The sequence below is a fragment of the Elephas maximus genome, chromosome 3 (assembly GCF_024166365.1).
Source record: "Elephas maximus indicus isolate mEleMax1 chromosome 3, mEleMax1 primary haplotype, whole genome shotgun sequence".
Classification (NCBI taxonomy): Eukaryota; Metazoa; Chordata; class Mammalia; order Proboscidea; family Elephantidae; genus Elephas; species Elephas maximus.
In genome coordinates, this window is record NC_064821.1 from 101,095,940 (window position 1) to 101,114,444 (window position 18,505).

At 41.8% G+C, this 18,505-nt stretch overlaps 1 protein-coding gene across 1 annotated transcript in view; it reads right to left on the reverse strand.

The window, feature by feature from the left end:
- Window positions 1–18,505, reverse strand: part of DAB1 (DAB adaptor protein 1) — a 474,069-nt gene that overhangs the window by 79,048 nt on the left and 376,516 nt on the right. The window contains exons 5-8 of the mRNA XM_049879376.1: window positions 4,118–4,249; window positions 3,415–3,534; window positions 2,894–2,932; window positions 907–972 (exon numbers count right to left, since the gene is read on the reverse strand). Coding sequence (XP_049735333.1) covers window positions 907–972; window positions 2,894–2,932; window positions 3,415–3,534; window positions 4,118–4,249 — 357 coding nt within the window. The remainder of the gene's footprint in view (window positions 1–906; window positions 973–2,893; window positions 2,933–3,414; window positions 3,535–4,117; window positions 4,250–18,505) is intronic.

Consider the following 18,505-nt stretch of genomic DNA (forward strand, 5'->3'; position numbering starts at 1 on the left):
AATTATGAAAATTAAAATCACATGTCAAATTTTTTCTTCTTCCATAATGTTTACATTTCAAGTTAGGATTCATATTCCAATTACTGAGAAACCAGAGGCCATCCTATTTGTCTGAGGTGCTGTTCTGCTGCCACTGCTCAAAGGTTGGATGGAAACGCAGGATGGGTAGGGCTTGGGCTCTGCCTTCAGGGGAGCCCCTGGTTTGAAACCTACCTCTGAATTGTTGTACAACCCCAAGGAAGCTGTTCAAATTCTCTGAGCCTCAGTTTCCAGATAAAAATGGGATTTAAAAACCTACCTGACAGCATTTTTGTGAGATTAAATGAGTTAAAAAGTATGTTCAGTGTTCTACATATAGTAGACAATTCAGAATATCAATTTACCTTATCTTTGGAAGGAATAGCTGCTAGCTGTTCTTTATTTTACTCAGTTAACATTCCCAAAGTTGTTTTCAAATAGCATTCTTGAATTTGCACTTTATTTCTCAGTAGTGGAGTTGACTTTTTAAGGAAATTTCATGAGCAAATTATCTTGAGAGATGAGTGACCCCACTGCATATGGACCACAACCCTTCAATGTATCACTTCTGTAAAATAGAATGTTTGGTTTTTGTGTCTACTTAAAACAGTTAAGAGCTATCACAAAGGAAAACACTTTACCCAACTGGCCACTAAACATTTCAACAACAAAGCATGAAAAATCTTGGTAAATTAAAAAAAAAAAAAAAAAAAAACCTGGTAAATTGCAGGGGAAGTAGAAGCCAGTTCAGGCAAAGGCGTTTTAGCAAGCCTGGAGTGCCTAAAACCGCTATGTGTGCCATCTAAAGACAGACTAATTAATTCTTATGACCCTTCAGTGCACTTGCTGGTAGTGGTGCAGCGGTAAGAGAGGCAAGCAATTCTATACCTGATAAATGTTTTCTTCTGTTTCGGGATCACGGATTGGCTCGTGTCCAGCCTCGAACACAATGTACTATTACAGGAGCAGCCCGAGAGGACAGGTCAGAGGTGAAAAAGAAAGAGGAAAACAAGCATTTGGAATTCAAGATACGAATCACAGTGAGCATTAAAGAAACAGACACAAGAGACAACGCCTTAAAGAGACCACTGGATTGCTGAAACAACAAAATGTGGCTTGCACATTGGTGCTTTTTTTACAGAATAGCCCCAAAGGTCTGATGGTCAGCCCTTTAGCGATGGCTACATGGGCCCCTGCAGATCTCTCTGGAGACAGCACCTCTTCATTCAATGGCATTGATCTCAGCAAAGTCTGAACGTGCTGGTATCGCTGAATCACAATGATATCAGCTAGGAACTTGGGATTCCCAGTAAACTCTGGGTTACAGCTTTCCCCTTCTTTTGTACCCCAACGTTCAAAGTTCTGAGACAACCCTGAAGTGCTTGGAAGCCCCCAACTTCCTCATCCCATAAATATCACCTTATTCTCAGTTTCAAATACTGAAAATCACATTTTCCATGTGCATGTTTCAGCTGCTAAAGTATCCGAACATTTCAAAAACGACAATATTCTTTATTCTCTGTGAGCCAGTAAGTCAGGCGCTGAGCTCATATTATAAACGTATGTATCCTCACCCCTCCGGATCCTAAAGCAAGGGACTTTCATTAAGTGCATCTTTGACTTTTCCTTGCCATATACACCAAAAACTTCTTCAAGTTCAAGCTATCCATATTACTTTACTTTCATCATAACAGTCTCAGCTTTCTGTGGGAAAATATGCATTCACTTCATATATACATAATGTCCCCCCAAAATGTGTGTTATCAATTAGCTGGGCCATGATTCCAGGTATTGTCTGATTTTCCTATGTGCTGTAAACCTGCCTCTATGATGTTAATGAGGGAGGATGGGCAGCAGTTGTGTTAGTGAGGCAGGACTCAACCTACAAGATTGGATTGTATCTTGAGGTGATCTCTTGAGATATAAAAGACAGAAGTGAGCAGAGAGACAGGGGGACCTCATACCACCAAGAAAGGAGCGCCAGGAGCAGAGCGCGTCCTTTGCACCTAGGTAAAAAAAAAATTTTTTTTTTTTTTTTCCCTGTGAAGTGAAGCTCCCAGCCCGGGGAAGATTGATGAGAAGGCCGACAGAGAGAGAAAGCCTTCCCCTGGAGCTGATGTCCTGAATTTGGACTTCTAGCCTACTTTACTGTGAGAAAATAAACTTCTCTTTGTTAAAGCTGTCCACTTGCGGTATTTCTGTTATAGCAGCACTAGGTGACTAAGACAAGAGGCTTCCTCTTCTTTCTGCATTTCTGCTTGAACAGAGCACAGATTTGAACCTAAGAGAGGCCACGGCCCTTGAAGAGAATCCAGAGAATGTTCTGGGTCTGCAGAGGGGTCTCTGGGTTCACCCTTTGCCTCCTCACAACAGCCCCTGTGGCATAATGGTAATCTGAGGGTCAGCCTGGCTAATCGGGGTCCACAGACTTCTTCTCATAGCCTTTCTAAAACTTACAAACCATCCTCTGGGTTTGTATTAAAATGTCGCCAAAATGTCAGTCCCAGTCTCCAGCTCTTAACTCAGAGAAGCCTCCTCATTATTCACTCTCTCGCTAATGAACTCAGAATATTCAAGAGGCTCTTGAAAACATTCAGCTCTGGGATCAAACTTTTACAGATTGTGGAGGGGGCTGAGGCAGGGGCAAGAAGAGAGAGGCATATCTCCAAATCCCCTGTTACTGGTGCTGGCCAAACTTCTGTTCGGTTTTTATGGAAATTCGGTCCTGGAGGGGCTGGCAGACCTCACCCTCAGAAATAATCACGGTCCCTCTCCTGGCTCCGCAGCCAGCAGATTCTTCAGGTCTCTGACAGGGTGGCTGTGTCTCAGGCCTAGCCATTTCTGAACTTAAAACCCGACCTGTTTCAGAAATTACCTGGTATACAGGGTCTTCAACATCCTCTTCCAAAATTGTCTAACCACAGAGTGAGAGACGGGGGTGTGAAGGGCAGAGGATATAAAGAAAGAGATGTGAGACTGTATTCAGAAATCACAGGACAGCAAAGAATCCAGCTTTGGGTAGGCTAGCCTGAGGGGTCATTAAGGTAGAAAACACACAGAAAAAGGCAAAACCCTTGTAGCTCTCCCTCCGTCCCCAGCGCCACCATCCCCATTGCTACCAACAGCAAAAGCAAAGCAATTGTGTTTGTTTAGCACTCCTCCCCTGAAATCTTCCTCTGGATTAAAGACTTCACTTTCTCCAGAATGTCTAGAGTCTCAGAGAATAAGGGATCATGTCTAATGGCTTGCTTTGGGTGCCTGTAATTTACACAGGAACCTTTCATCTTTGTTTATTTCTTCTTGGCAGCAGGAGGAGAAGCCCTGATTGGCAGTTTTCACATCTGTTTATTTTAACCCCCAATCTTCTGTGGCACCAGGATAAATTCACAGGTATACCTGGTAAACAGCTTGCTCGCACTGCTTATCCTTTTGTGCCTTTTTTTCCAATTCTTCTCTTTGCTTCAGTTCATAAATGAGTTGAAAGAGATCTCGCAAGTCCAGAATAACGGGTTCAGCCTGGAGTTAAAGGTGGTAAGTGTATTAATAAGGGAACCTTACTGAGCTGTAGCAACCAATTTTTGTTTTTGCCGGCTACAAACTGCAGCCATTCGTTTTTCCATTAAACTGAAAGCATTCCATCCTTAATTAATTCTACCTTGTTTAGCAAATTGTATCTAGGCTAAAGTTCATTTCTTCAACTAATTATATTTGCAAATTCATAATAACCATAAGTATAAAAGGCATTGCTTTTATTTATTAGTAATTTTGAATACAATAAAATTAGGGTAAGCCTGCTGGAAAACGCTATTTGTTTTCTCTTATTTTCTTTTTAAATGAGGCTAGGAACACAAGGAAACTTATTTGTATACTGTGCCTCCATCCAGTTTAATCTGAAAGGGAAATAATTAGCCATTAGGAAAAAAAAAAATGGATGGGTATGAGCATATTTTCTTGCTCCAAGGTTGTTCATTTTTTCAGTTTTTAGTGGTGGCACACCTCTTGCTCATACTATCAGAGTGGGCCTTCCAAGACCAACAGAGTCACTGTGTTGTCCCCTAAAGTGAAAAGAAAAGACACCCTCCTTGGGTGGAATACTTACCGCCTGGGCTGTTTTTATAGCCACAAATCTGTGATTCCCTTCTTTCCCACAAACATATCCAAAGGCCCGGTGGTCTGTGATGTCCTTTGCAATGTAGGAAATTTCGTGAACAGCATGGTGATGCTGAAGGGCCTATCAGAGACAAAAGGAAAAGCATGTTTTATGGGACGTTCCCTTTGAGCCGTTGATCAGTAAGAGACGTGTTTCCGCTATGTGTGAGAACAAGCCCGAAGCGTTTTGGAAAAGCTGTTCGGTCCAGATGGGAGGGAAAAGAGCTGTGCCTGCCCTTGAGAAATGGAATCTTCCCTCCATAGTCTTAATGCTGTGACCAGAGAGATAAACAGGACTGCTCATACACTGAGTGAACGTTTGCAGCAAGGGCTTCATTCAGCTTGCCAGAACCAGTCAAATTCAGTAGTGCGGGCTTTGCTAGATCTTTCTTTATGACACAGCCTAACTTCTGGCTTGACTTCACACTTTACATACCCAGTGCCTCTGCTTGCCATGGTGCAGGGTGTATACTGCACAGCTCCAGGGGGCACAATTTATATTCATGGTACCATAGATTTGTATGGTTATTGCAAAACTTTTCTGGCAGATGGTGATAAGAGTTATCTTGAGGAAGAAATATCTGTCTCTATTTCCCCCTAAGTTACCATTTGGGTGAGAGATGAGGCTACACCTATTTCTAAGCCTTTGGATGGGTTAGTATCTCCTTCTGCAATGCCCATTCTTCTTTTATTCACTTACCCAAATCCTACTGCTCTTTCAAAAACTATTTGAAGTAGCACCATGTCTGGGAAACCTTTCTTGAATAAGGCTTGCCTTTCCTTTTTCTGCAGAAATAATTCCTCCCTTCTTTGTGTTTCTATAGAACTTTGTACTCTAGTGATACTGACACGCCCGATGGATTCATTGCACATAGCTCCCTGGGCTTCCTGCTTCCATGGCTTTTCCTTCTCTATTTGCCCGACTCCTTGTATATCTTCCCCACCAGGCTCTGTCTTCCTCATCTCTGTCATCCTAGCACCTTACACTGTACACTGTACCTGGATCATAGATATTTAAATAAAATAAACTGCGATTGATTATCAATAATTTGAAAATATTTTGAAACTCACCTTTCTGCCTTTATAATCTGAGCTTCAACAAATAAAGGCATTTCTTTACATTAAACCCACATAAATCAATCCTCATCAAACAGTACGCTGTAAAAGTTTAAATGTACATCCGGGTTCTATATGATGTATTTAAAGTCATTATAAAGGTTTTTTCTTTATACTGGGTGTACGGAGGCTTGAATTCTACCCCACTGTGTGAACACAAGGCAGTCACTGTACCTCTCTGGACCTCAGTTTCTTCATCTGTCAGATGAGTGGGTCGGACCCAAAGCCCTGGATCTGTAGGGATCATTAAAAGCCAAAAAACCTGTTGCCATCAAGTTGGTTCCAACTCATAGAACAGAGTAGAACTGCCCCACAGTTTCCAAGGAGCACTTGGTGGATTCAAACTGCCGAGCTCTTGGTTAGCAGCCATAGCACTTAACCACTACGCCACCAAGGTTTCCACAGGGTTCATTAAGAGTAATAAAAAGAGGCCAGGAAAAACTGACAACATTTCAAAAACTAAACAGAAATTGTATAGTTATTCCTAACAAGGCTGAACATTTCAGTGCACAAGCAAATGAAAATGCCAAGTTTATCTGAAATTATATCAGGTTTTATTGTTATACTCCTTAGTTCATATTTGAGCAGACTCTTTCACTGGCAATTAGTTATGGGGTTGAAATAATCCAACTAAGACAGTGAATGATTACGTCATGAATGTAATTTTTTGGTGGACCAAATCTTCCCCTCATTACTGAGCCCATGGAGGAAAGGAGAAATGTAACATAAGGGAAACTTATTTATGACAATGTTTGAAATTCCTGGACTAAAAAACCCATTGTCATTGAGTCAATTTTGACTTACAGAGACCCTATAGACAGAGTATTACTGTCCCAAAGGGTTTCCAAAGCTGTAATCTTTACGGAAGTAGACCGCTACATCTTTCTCTTGTGGAATTGCTCATGGGTTTGAACCATTGACCTTTTGGTTAGCAGCTGAGTGCCACCAGGGTTAGATTTCTCCAAGATCTTGTCCTGGCTTTCCAGATCCTTTAACCTTGCACCACACAGCCAGGCTCCTGGGATAGTGGGCCCTGGGGTATCATGATGTTCATCACCTCAGTTCTGGGTCCCTTGCCGTCACCTTCTGAAACATTCATTTCCCAGTCTGTTGCCATCTCTCCAGGTTTCTGACCTTATGAATCATTTCTATTTGCTGCCTTACCTTAACGTTCCAGAGTCTGAACATTTACTAACCTCTCTGACAACTCTGGGTTATCCCTTTGGCTTCCTGGCCCATCTAGATTGCCCACTGCCCATCAAGCTTAGGCAGTGGTATCCTAACCCCTCAAATAGCAATAAGACAACTGTATAATTCTATTGGATTTTGACACAAATAAAGTTGAAGAAGGAAGTGTTTGTTAGTAAAATAATCAGAATCCACTTATCCTTGTTTTATTAAGAAGACATATTTAGCTAGCAGAGGAAAATTGCTCAAAGAGCAGTAGCTTTTTCATGGCGTTAATGATGCAAAATTGATGAGATTTATATTCACACAACACGGAGTATTGATTTATAGGCTTTTGTGTGCTCAAATGGTATGCAGCAGAGGAAAGTGAGAGACAAAGGTGTTCTTCTCTAGCTTTCTTGAAAGTATTTCTCTTTGTGCATAATGCGAAGAATGTTATCCACGTCTCCTATTAAATCAAAGTTTGACGACAGTGCTTTATTGATTGCCAAGTGGAATATTGCTCTAAAATTAAACTGCGATTAGAAGTCTTCCTGGCGGAATTAGATTTAGAGATGATTGTGCGATGGGAAAATATCACCTACCATGCAAGACAGCAGATGCAGAGGTTTTAATGTATCTGAATCCTGATTAAGTGTTTTAAAATCAAAACACTTTTAACACTGGATGATATCTAATATTGCCTCCCAAAGCGCAGCTCTGTGTGTGTGAAGTGCTTAAAGATAGTTGTGATATTATCTTTTCCCATAGTTGATTTTATGACATGTTAAATAAAGATTGCTCTTAAAGTACCTCATTCGTTTGGAAACGAGAGTCAGAGAAGGGGTATGTCTCCACCTTCTACCATGCAGGCATAATATAGATCCTTAGAAATACAAATACATTAAAATCATGCAACTCTCATGGCTGTATTAACATTTTCATCTTAGCAACTTAGAGCATCTTACAAATACTTGTTCACTGAACCTCAAAATTACTCCATGTCTTCAAGTAGATTTTATCAGTAGAATCAAAGACAGCTGGGGCCAGAAGGAGCCTGTAATATCAAATGGGTCAGCACTTTGGGTTTATTGATGAAGAAACTGAGGATAAGGAAGAGTACTGGCAGAACCCCTACTAAACCCAGGCATTGTCAGTCAATACCCAGAATGGCAAAGCATTGAAAAATCTAAACCAGATTATGTAGACTCAAGGTCTTCTGGCTTTAGGTGCTTGGCTCCCTATTCCAACAACAAAACCATGATCCCCTGACAAGGTGGGATGAGGAAAGCAAGAAAAGGGGAAACCTGGGTAAGGAGGTAGAACTGAGGTTGTCCTGATTCTGGCAGGTCAAAGACAGTCATAGCTCAAAGGGATTAGGGTAAAGGTCAACTGCGGGGATCGCAAAGAAAAAGGTCAAGACCACAGGACCTGGAAGCTTATTCTCAGGAGCTAGGCAATCTGTGGAATCTGTGGAAGTGGCCAAGGCAAGAAAAGAGATGTGAAGCCCAGGGGCACATTTTGGCCACAGGAGATAAGGACTGGTTCACACCAGGAGTGGTTCTGTGGGGAGTTCCTGTGGCACCACAGGTTGTCCTGGGGCAATAGAGGAGCAATCAGAGAATACTGGGTTACATTTGCCCAGATGATTAAAACACAGTCCCTTTGAAGAATAATGCAATCATGAGCCACATAAGGTTGGTCTGAGCAACCTAAGTTCAGAAATTCTGATTGGAGAACGAGTCATAGTGGATGCAACCAGATGACCAGATGTAGTGAACACACATCTTCCCACATGCAACACGTGTACGTGTATCTTATGTTTTTTGTATACAAAGCAATTGCACTACCAGGTGTGTAGTGGTGAATTTTATAAAAAACATTAAAGAAACACTTCCATATACACTAAAACATCTAATACAGTAATAATAATAATGTTTTGGTGTGTTGCAAAGTAGCGGCCATTTGTTATTATGAACCACTGTACGTACCTCGAATTTTTAATACAATAGACTTTATGGGGGTTGGTTTGTAACTACAGGTTGTATTTAAGTTGGATGTTCATAACCTGGAGACTGCCTATAGGTAATATGGTATTCGCACAATGTCCGAATCACATAATGTCCTGTTTCACAGAAAGTATTATGGACATTACGCGATGCATGACTTTATAAAAAGCTTTATATTAAAGGTGTGCACAGGCTGCTATATTAACTTAGAGCAGGAATGAGGGACAGATACTGGATAGACTTGACAAAGGTGGTGACCTTGAACTGAGTCTTGAAGCATAAATGGGAAACAAACAAAAAAAATCAAGCCAGTTGCTGTTGAGTCTTTTCTGATTCATGGCAACCTGAGGTGTTTCAGAGTAGAACTGCATTCTATGGCTATGATCTTTCAGAAGTAGACTGTCAGGCCTTTCTTGAAGGTGCCTCTGGGTGGATTTGAACCACCAATCTTTTGGTTAGTAGCCGAGCGCTTAACCATTTGTGCCACCCAGGGACTCCATCATAAATGGGCAATCTCCAGCAAATAAGGGGGAAAGGGCATTCCAGGCAGAAAGAACTGAGTGTGCAAAGACATCTAGGTCCTGGGACCAGGGCATTGTGGTGAGTATCTGTGCACAAGTTTTCTACCCACTCTGGGGAGGTTAGTTCCTTGAGAGAAAGATCCATGTCTGGTTCTCCTCGGTCTTATCCCAGTCCCTAGTAATACTCCCTGTGAACAATAAGTGCTAAATTATGTTTGCTGAAGGGAGGAAGGGAGCGAGGGAGGGATGAAGGAAGGAAGAAAGGGAGGGAGGGAGGAAGGGAAGGAGGGAAAGAGGGAAGGAAGGAAGGGCCAGGACATCTGAGGATGTGCACTCACAAGCTAGGTGCTCAATAAATGTTCACTGAATGAATGAATCAGGTTAATTCACAACATTTCACATAGATTGATTCATTCTATGAACATAGGGTTTCTTATCTGATTGTCATTAAATCTTTTTTCTTAGCATTTCCATGAGCCATTTACCAATGCTTAAACGAAGTACCAAAGTGTTTGGAGGGCTACCATCTGACAGAATAAATTACAGAGAAGACTTAATTTGTAGTATGGTTCAATACAGCCAATTAAATACAGTATGGATTAGAAAGTCATCTGCTGCAGACTTTACCATTAGCTTTTTTTTTAAAGAATAAATTCTACCCTATTTAGCTTTCATATGATTATTGTGTACGGGTATGTGTGTGCATGAGAATGTGTGTTTTCCCCAGGCAATACGATTCACAAGAAAAATACCCCCCAGGATTCAAATGAGTTAACAACAACAACAAAAAAAAAAAAAAAAGCAAAACAAAACAAAAAGCAGATAAGCAGACAGACACACAGTAAAAATAGATACATGAAAAATATACTACTTCACACTACAAGCAATTACAGTAGTTAAAACCTCGTAAGACAAAGGGAGGCCTAGGCTCATTATAAATGCCTTTCTCTTTTCTAACATATTTTTGGATGCGGTTGCTGCATCACAGTGCCAGAGAGGCTGGGAGGCAACCTCTGCACCAACCCCCAGGCACCCCATCATCAAATGCTAAATGGAGCAGGTCAGAGTGAATTCTTCCCTGGGTTGGCATCCTGGGATCTTATAGAAGGTCTGAGTCAAGGACAAGACCTAAGTTCCAAACAACCTAGTTTCCAGCTGAAGAGGCAGTGTGACATCCCAAGAAAGAATATGGACTCTGTAGCCAAAGAGAATGCAATTCATACCTAAGCTGTACCATTTCTAAAATCTAAGCGACCATGAGCCGCTTTGGGCACGTCACTCTAACTTCCTGAGCCTCATTTTCTCCTTTCATATAAGAAGAAGAACGATAAGGAACTCAAAGATTGTTGGCAATATTAAAATGATTCACATAAAACATACCAGATATACGTGAGACATCATTTTCCCGTATTAAATCAAAAAAAGCAGATGATACCCAGCGTTGACAAAAGTGTAGGGTAACTGATACTTTCCTGGGCTACTGGTTTTCTACATGTAAAATGGAGACAATCATGGAACCTCCACCACGGTGCTGTTATGAGGATGAATGAGTTAACATATGCGAAGTGCTTGGGACAGTACAAGTCCTCCTTGAGCCCATTAGCCTCCCTTATTCTCAACCCTCCCTAACCAATTCTTGTTAATTCCACCTCCTAAACACCTTCTCCTCTGTCCATTCCTCCCCATCCCCACCACCAGAAGCCTAGTCACACAGCAGTTTTTTCCTGCCTGGATTAACACAGTAGCCTAAGTCCCTACTCACCTCCTTATGCTGCCGCTGCTCTGATAGTCACACCACAGTGCGAAGTGAGGGAGAAAAAAATCTGGCAAATTTGAACACAGCTCTCTATTATTTAAAACACATCCAAGGCTTTCCATTGCTTTTAGGATACAGACCGACATTCTCACTGTCTTAGTCATCTAGTGCTGCTGTAACAGAAATACCACAAGTGGATGGCTTTAACAAAGCAAAATTTATTTCCTCACAGTAAAGTAGGCTAATAGTCCAAATTCAGGGCATCATCTCCAGGAGAAGGCTTTCTCTCTCTGTCAGCTCTGGAGGAAGGTCCTTGTCCTCAATCTTCCCCTGGTCAAGGAGCTTCTCAGATGCAGGGACCCCGGGTCCAAAGGACATACCCTGCTCCTGGTGCTGCTTTCTTGGAGGTATGAGGTCCCCCTGTCTATACGCTTGCTTCTATCTTTTATATCTCAAGAGGTTGCCTCAAAACACAATGGAATCCTATAGGTCGAGTCCTGCCTCACTAACACAACTGCCACCCATCCTCCCTCATTAACATTGTAGAGGCAGAATTTAAAACATATAGGAAAATCACGCAATACCAGGAATCGTGGTCCAGCCCAATTGATACACACATTTTGGAGGGGGGTACATAATTCAATCCATGACACTTACCAAGGCCTGCAAAGCCCTGCAGTGTGGATTGGCCTCTGCCCACCTGCCCAGGATCTCTCACCACTGTCCTGCTTGCTTTCATGCTCCCCCGCCCTGGCCATTTTCCAGTCCCTCCAATGTCCCATGCTCCCTCCCACCTCAGATTTTTGCACATTGTTCCGTCTGCTGGAGTCCCTGGATGGCATAACAGTTAACCTACTCATCTGCTAACCAAAAGGTTGGCGATTCGACCCCCCAGAGGCACTCCAGAAGAATGGCCTGGTGATCTACTTCTGAAAAATCAGCCATTGAAAACTACGGAGCACAGTTCTACTCTAACACACATGGTGTGGCCATGAGTCAGAATTGACTTGATAGCAACTGGTTTGGGTTCTATCTGCCTAGAAAGTTCAACCCTTTCTCCTTCCTCACACCTTAGCACAGATGTCTCTTCCCTCTTAAACCTTCCCTTTCTAACACAGACCAAGTCCCCATGTCACAAGTCCTCTTAGTTTCTTGTACTCTTCCATGCAGGGCATTTCTCAGTTTGCCATTATGTCTCCGGATGATTGGCTGACCAGTGCCTATCTCTACCACCAGAGTTAGTTCCAGGAGGGCCTCAAGAATCTTATTTTTTCGCACCTTTTTTATCCTAGGTGTCAGGTACAGTGCCTGACATAGAAACAGTTCTATACACGTATTTTTTTGAATTTCTGTCTTGTACTTTAGATGAAGGTTTACAGAACAAACTAGTTTCTCATTAAACAGTTATTACACATATTGTTTTAAGACATTGGTTAACAACCCCATGACATGTCAACACTCTCCCTTCTCAACCTTGAGTTCTCTATTAACAGCTTTCCTATCCCCTCCTGCCTTCTAGTCCTTGCTCCTGGGCTGGTGTGCCCCTTTAGTCTCATTTTACTCTGTACATATTTTTATATGAGTATCTGAATGAGTAAATCTGTTGGTGGCATCCTGGGTCCAGCTCTCTTCCCTGAGCCCTGTGGATTCAATGTCTGTCTTGCTTCAGCCTTTGTTTCCTCACCTGTTAAAACAAGGAGGCTGCATTTGGGAAATGCTAATGTCCTTTTTTGCTCTCACCAAACTTGAAGCCAAACCTGTTGCCATCGAGTCAATTCCAACTCAGAGGGACCCTATAGGACAGAGCAGAACTGCCCCATAGGGTTTCCAAGGAGTGGCTGATGGATTCCAACTGCCGACCTTTTGGTGAGCAGCCAAGCTCTTAACCACTGTGCCACCAGGGCTCCTTTTGCTCTCAACATTTCTTTAATTCCTTTTTAATTTTATAATAAGGCAACAACTACACAATATAGCTTCTTCTTAGTAGCTTTCTAAACACATGTTATAAACACACAGATCTGGAAAGATGAATGTGAAGTCCTTGCCTAAAAATAGGGAGGTGAACTAGTTAACTAGCCGAGAGCATCCCAGATTATGATTTGGGCTTGAACTTGTCTAACAGGCAAAATGGAGCCAGGTGTGCTAAATCAACGGGCAATCACCAAAGTGACAAGGATGCAGATTTCGCTCAGGAGAAGTAAAAATGGCCTTAAACAAGAAAACTGCCTTCAATGTAAAGCCCTAATTTTCTAGCACTGGGGATCAATCACAATTCCACTTCCCAGGACCAAGGATGTGGGAACAGCATAACACAGTTGGTAACAGGCTGGACTAGCTGTCCACTCTCATTCGACACACATTCATCTCAAAAAGCCCTTTAGTACCAACATACACTAGGCCCTGGAGATACTGAGATGAACATGACGTGGCTCCACCCTCAAAAGCCAGGCAGTATGTGTGTCGGGGGCAGTAAGGGGAGGAGGCGCTTTTTCTGCTACACGTTTAGTCTGTATGTCGTGCAGTCCGTCTCCATTTCCAAAAGGCATGATGCAGTGTGACAAAAGCATCTGAACCTCAGCTTTGTGGCCATGGGCAAGTAATTTTATCTCACTGAGTCTCAGTTTCTTCATCTGTAAAATAGGAATGATCACTTCCTTATAGGAATATGAGGCATGCCATATAAAGTGTCTAAGAGTGTATCTGGTATACGGCAAGTTTTTGTCACTTTAGTTCTTTTCCCAAACAACCAGGTTGAAGAGTCTCAATCTAATGACTACATTATACAGTATTCAATCACCAAGCAGGGTTCTCTCAGGATGGGGTCCTCCTTGGAGCTGACAGATAATAGTCTTGGGGTGGCTAAAGGTGGTGAGAAGGAGAACCTACTGGGGAACCAAGTTACCTGGGAAGCTGAGAGAGAGAGAGTGAGTCTCCAACTTTATGACGTCATCTGAGAACCTGCCTTCTTCTGTCATTTCCAGGAAACCTAGTTTTCAGTGATATAAGTCAGTAAATTCCTCTTGTTGTTTAAGACTGAGTTGAGTTTCATATCAGTCGCAACCAAGAGATTTCTGAGTAATAAGTAGTCACCATTATCTGTATCTTAGCCTCAGAAAGAAGTAACTTGCCCAGGATCAAACAGCTAGTACAAGGCTGTCCTGGGCTTTTAGCAAGTCTCATCGGCACTAAAGTCTACGCCTGATTTATTCTTAGTTATAATTAATTTCAGAATTGTAATTTTGAAATTACTTTGGTTATATATTAGAATAAACCAAATATATATATATGTGTGTGTGTGTGTGTGTATATATATACACACACACACACATACACCAAACCAAAACCAAACTTGTTGCCATTGAGTCAATTCCGACTCACAGTGACCCTATAGGACAGAGTAGAACTGCCCCACAGGCTTTCTAAGGAGTACCTGGTGGATTTGAACTGCCGACCTTTTATTTAGCAGCCAAAGTCTTAGCCACTTATGCCACCAGGGTTTCCATATATATATATATATATATATATATATATATATATATATATATATATATATATATATACACACACAGTTATTAGGAAGCAAGATAATCAGCAAAAGAGAAACAAATATAAAATAAAAGTTAAGATATAACCCTGTAACATTAAATTTGAATTGTAAATATCAATGTGAACTCCTAAGTTAAAAAATGTATTTCCTAGCCCCGTTCACAGAGAGGGCCTGGAAGCAATGAAACCTCCATGGTAATGCGCACACCTAATGTAGCTATCCATTACCTAGCTACCTATATGTCAAACTATTCATCTATTAACCTATCTAGAGAGAGAGAGAGACAGAGTCAGCAGACAGACAAAGCGAATAAGGCAAAAGGTTAAATTTCGGAATGATCCTTTGAAATTTTCTGTGTTTGAACATTTCATGATAAGAAGTTCTAGAAAAGATATTAAATCTTAGCATGCCCCTTTTCTCTACCTCCCACTCCTTCTTGCTTTCCCTGATAAACGGAGAAACCAAGGCACTGAACACTTGAAAGACTTAAAAGAAAGTAGGCTGCAGACAAAAGACCCTTATCAAGTCCACCTCAGGCAACCACTGGTCCACAACATTAAGGAGGTTCTTTGAGCTTCCAGCTTCCTTTGTTCCTTCCTGCATCCCATGGCCAGCCTGAATAAACATCAGCCAATGTCTTTCTATTTGCAACAACATTTTAAAAAGTTCAGGTTGAATAAATACGGGCACAATTTATACTCCTGAATCTCTGGGAAATAAAAACCTCAAACTTGGATGATTCTCCAAATATGTATAAGAATTCAGAATTCATTTTCATTATACTAAAAAAAAGGTACTATTCAGAGAGCACCTACTATGTGCTAGGCATTGTGGTAGGCACTCCACACATAGAACCCCCATTTATGTCACCCACTCAACAGCCATACATGTAATTTTCCCTACTTTTACAGTTGAGGCCACTGAGACACAGAGGGGTTAAGTAACTTGCCCCAGGTCACACAGTTGATAAGGTAGAACCTGGATTGCTGCCAGAGACTACTGCCTTTAGGCCCCACGAGCCTCTGTGTACTTGATACAATTTTGAATGGACTTTAACGGTCTGTATTTTTATTCTCCTAAAATTCTTATTTTTATTTGTTTCTTTCTGCATGAAGAACGCTAATAACCATTGTAGGTGTTTAGTAATGTAACCAATGATTTCAACATTATAGCTTACGGTGTAAAATTATTATAGCAAGTAGGCAAATGAGTGTGGATGAATGGAAATGAAACAGCATGTTTTGCCACAAGTCACTGCAGAAGCCAGGTCATTATATTTAATGGAAAATTACTTTTTGTGTTGTAACCAGTCTGGAAATTAACCTCTGCCTTGGTCACAGTGAAGTCTTGCATGCCAGACAGAAACGCAGAAAAAAGTAAAGTAAAAGGCAGCCAGTGGAAAGAAGGCTAGACTAGGAAGGAGAAGGCTTGGGCTCTAGGTCCTAATGTCTTCATTTGTAAAATGAGCTGAAAATGAGGAGGCAATGGTGGCGATGGCAGTGGTAGTAGATAATGGCTTCTAGGATCCATTTTACTAAGACAATGGGGTGCTGAAGAAAGAAACGGCTTTGGATAGTATCATGGATTGAATTATGTCCCCCCAGAATATCTGTCAACTTGGCTAGGCCATGGTTCCCAGTACTATACGATCGTCCACCATTTTGTCATCTGATGTGACTTCCCTATGTGTTGTAAATCCTATCACTATGATGTAATGAGATGAATTAGTGGTAGTTATATTGATGAGCTCTACAAGATTAGATAGTGTCTTAAACCAATCTCTTTTGGGGTATAAAAGAGAGAAGTAAGCAGATGTGGTGACCTCATACCACCAAGAAAGTAGTGGTGGGAGCAGAGCATGTCCTTTGGACCTGAGGTTCCTGCGCTGAGATGCTCCCAGACAAAGGAAAGACTGATGACAAGGACCTTCCTCCAGAGCTGACAGAGAGAGAAAGCCTTCCCCTGGAGCCGGCGCCCTGAATTTGGACTTCTAGCCTATTGGACTATGAGAGAATAAACTTCTCTTTGTTAAAGCCATCCCATTTCTATTACATTATATTTCTATTATAGCAACACTAGATAACTAAGATAGGCACAGGTCAGCATCTGAAATCCAGATCCCTTACATAATATTTGTATAACTTTGGACAACTTACATAGGTTCTCTCAATTTCCTTATCTATAACTTCATTAAGGAGCCCTGGTGGCCACAAGCGGTTAAGTGCTCAGTTGTTAACCACATGGTTGGCAATTCAAACTCACCCAGGGGCTCCGTGGAAGGAAGACCTGGCAATCTGCATCCATATAGAAAACCCTATGGGACAGTTCTACTCTTTCACATGAGCTCACTATGAGTCAAAATCGACTTGACAGCACCTAACAACAACAACATAACTTCATTAGATTGAGGTTAGAAGGAATAAGATCATGCTTGTAAACTTCCTGGCATACTGCCTGGCGTGGTGGTACTTCATGAAGGACAGTTGTCCTCCAGCTCAAAGAATCTGTTATCTAAGTTGCTTGTCATCTTCTCAGTTTTATCTCCCAATCCCTTTGTTTAATGAGTTTGCTAGGAGAAGGCAGTGATGGGACAAGGATGAAAAGAAACTGACTCTAAACTAAAGCCTAGGTTTCTTGTTCCAGCTCTGCTCCTTGAATGAGCCTCAATTTCCCCACCTGCAAAATGAGGGGGCAGGACTTGTCCCTTCCAGCTCTGCTCTGCTTTTAATGCAAGATAGCAAATCCTTTCATTCTCCTATTTCTGCCAGACCTTTCTACTTAAATCAGAAGCTCTGAGAGTAACGCAGTGCCTTGCAATTTCTAGCTGTGTCTACACAATTATTTCCCATTTAATGCTGTGCAGCATTTACCTCAGTACACTGCCAAACCACTGAGGTGGCGGTAGGCTGCACTCCCTGAGAACCACGATCAATTGTTTCTCTTACACTAATTGGCCCCAGGACTTGTTAGGCTGTTACCTTGGAAAATGAACTGTCAGTAACAGAAATTAGCACAACATTGCCCCCTTCTTTTGAAAATGCACCCAACACCATCCTGCAGCAATCTCCTTCAACTCATCTCAGGGTTTCAGTGGGCGAAACAGACATGAATTAACATATTTTAACCCTCAGTTCTATCATTTTCTTCTTAGGGATAAGAAAAGTGAGGCTTAGAACGGTTAAGCAACTTGCCCAGTCAATGTTCAGTCCATTGTAAAGTTCAGAGCCAGTGTTTAAATTCAGTTTGATACCAAACTTTATACCCATTTTACAACATTGGTTGTCTCTGTCCCGGCTCTCGGTCCTCTTATCCCCCCCGCTTCCTCTGCTTCCTGGCATATATTTCCATCCCTGTGCCAGGCTCAGAAACAGCCAGTGATGGTGGTTATAAGGTGGCCTGGCTTAGTCCCCGAGTGCTCTCTGCATCTAATATCACTAGCTGCTGGCCCAGCAGACTTGCCACCATCACTCAATTCTAGTAATGTATCCCCTGATCCAGAAACTGCTAGGCACTGTGCTAGGTGCTGGGGACAAAAGATAGAGGTGCCATGGCCCTTGCCCTTGAAGAATTCACAGTTTACGGGGTAAACAGAGAGGAAAGGTGCCTTTGTTTAAGGTTCGTAAAGAAATCTGCTCCTTTTCTTCATAACACATACCACTAGCAATAATTATACCTTTATTTGCATGATTACTTTGTTAATATCTGTCTCCTCCATTAGCCTGCAAAGACCACGAAAGCAGGGCCCATGTCAGCTTCTGGCTCACCATTACATCCCGAGCACCTAGGATAATGCCTGACACTTAGTGGGTGCTCAGAAATAACTGTCTGAATGAATAATTAGATATGATGTTCACTCAATAATAAAGGTAAGAACAGCGTAGGAATGGAGGCCTAAATTAACTAGATTATTAAGAGTTGTTGTTAGGTGCTATCGTGTCAGTTTTGACTCATAGTGACCCTATGTAAAACAGAACAAAATACTGCGCAGTCGGACACCATCTTCACAATCTTTGCTATGTTAGAGCCACTGTCTCAATTCACCTTGCTGAGGGTCTTCCTATCTTCCGATGACTCTCTACTTTACCAAGCATTATGTCCTTCTCCAGGGACTGGTCCCTCCTGATAACATGCTCAAAGTAAATGAGACAAAGTATCGCCATCCTCACTTCTAAGAAACATTCTGGCTGTATTTCTTCCAAGACAAATTTGGTCATTCTTCTGG